Here is a 1,052-nt window from a genome sequence, read left to right on the forward strand (position 1 = left end):
TTCTGACTCATTTTGTGTTTCAGAAATATTATGTGGAGGCACAAATATGGGAAGTGTGGCCATGTGGAAGTATGAGGAACAAAAGCTGAACAATAATGAGTACTCTCGAGACCCTGAGAAAGACTGGAAACTGCAGAGCCCTTCCATCCTATCTGGAGCAGTGAAACGGGTATACATTCAGGGTTTTTTTATGTACATAGTTCTGTTTGTTTAATGATATACACTGACAAAGTCTGTGGTTGTATGATACTATATTTGTTTAAAGGAGTTATCAAGATACATATTTTTGTTGTGCTATGTAGTAAAGAAAAGGATTAAACAAGATATTCTATTCATATTGTAGCAGTGCTTCTTTATAACTTTGTTTACACGTTTGTGTTCTTTGATTGGAGTGTATAAGCATAAAGGATACATATATTCTACCCTTATATCTCCCAGTATCTCCTGATGTTAGGTTTAGGAGACTATAGAAAAACTCCCCTTCCTTCATTCATTTTTCTATTTGTATCAATATATATGTAATTTTTTACCAGGTTTCATGGGGCTCAGCTCAGAATTTACTGGCTGTTGATACTGTCCGAGATGTGTATATTCTCAATGAGCAGAACATGGTAGCAAGTTACCGAGATCAGGCAAGTCAGGGCGGTAATTACTGTAAGAAATGAGAGATCTTGAGTTGATTACAAATCAGATTGATAATGACTGTTATATCATATTTATTATTAATGCAATCATTAATTATTTTTTTCTGCAATTATTCTCCAGGTGTGTGTTGTTCAGGAATCACCAACCCAGCTGTCAGTTGATGTTTTCTCAGCAGACAACCATCTGGAATTCCGTGCAGACATACAAGTCAGAGGTGTTCACAACACTGTGGATCACCTCTTGATATGGAATATGAAGAAAATGGTTATATATGAAATTACATCAGATGCTACACATCTGAGAGTTGTAGGTTAGTATTCAGAGAAATAAAAATACCCAAAATATTGTGAAGTGCATGATTTTTTTCCTTGATTTTATATTTACCAGGTATTTTGCCAGTGAAAACA

The 1,052-nt window shown here is 35.0% G+C and overlaps 1 protein-coding gene across 1 annotated transcript in view; it reads left to right on the forward strand.

Moving 5' to 3' along the window:
• The window catches only part of LOC119592660 (intraflagellar transport protein 140 homolog), a 20,093-nt gene that overhangs the window by 9,802 nt on the left and 9,239 nt on the right, over positions 1-1,052 (forward strand). The window contains exons 8-10 of the mRNA XM_037941572.1: positions 24-169; positions 534-632; positions 766-955. Coding sequence (XP_037797500.1) covers positions 24-169; positions 534-632; positions 766-955 — 435 coding nt within the window. The remainder of the gene's footprint in view (positions 1-23; positions 170-533; positions 633-765; positions 956-1,052) is intronic.

Source organism: Penaeus monodon, chromosome 30 (genome assembly GCF_015228065.2).
Source record: "Penaeus monodon isolate SGIC_2016 chromosome 30, NSTDA_Pmon_1, whole genome shotgun sequence".
Lineage (NCBI taxonomy): Eukaryota > Metazoa > Arthropoda > Malacostraca > Decapoda > Penaeidae > Penaeus > Penaeus monodon.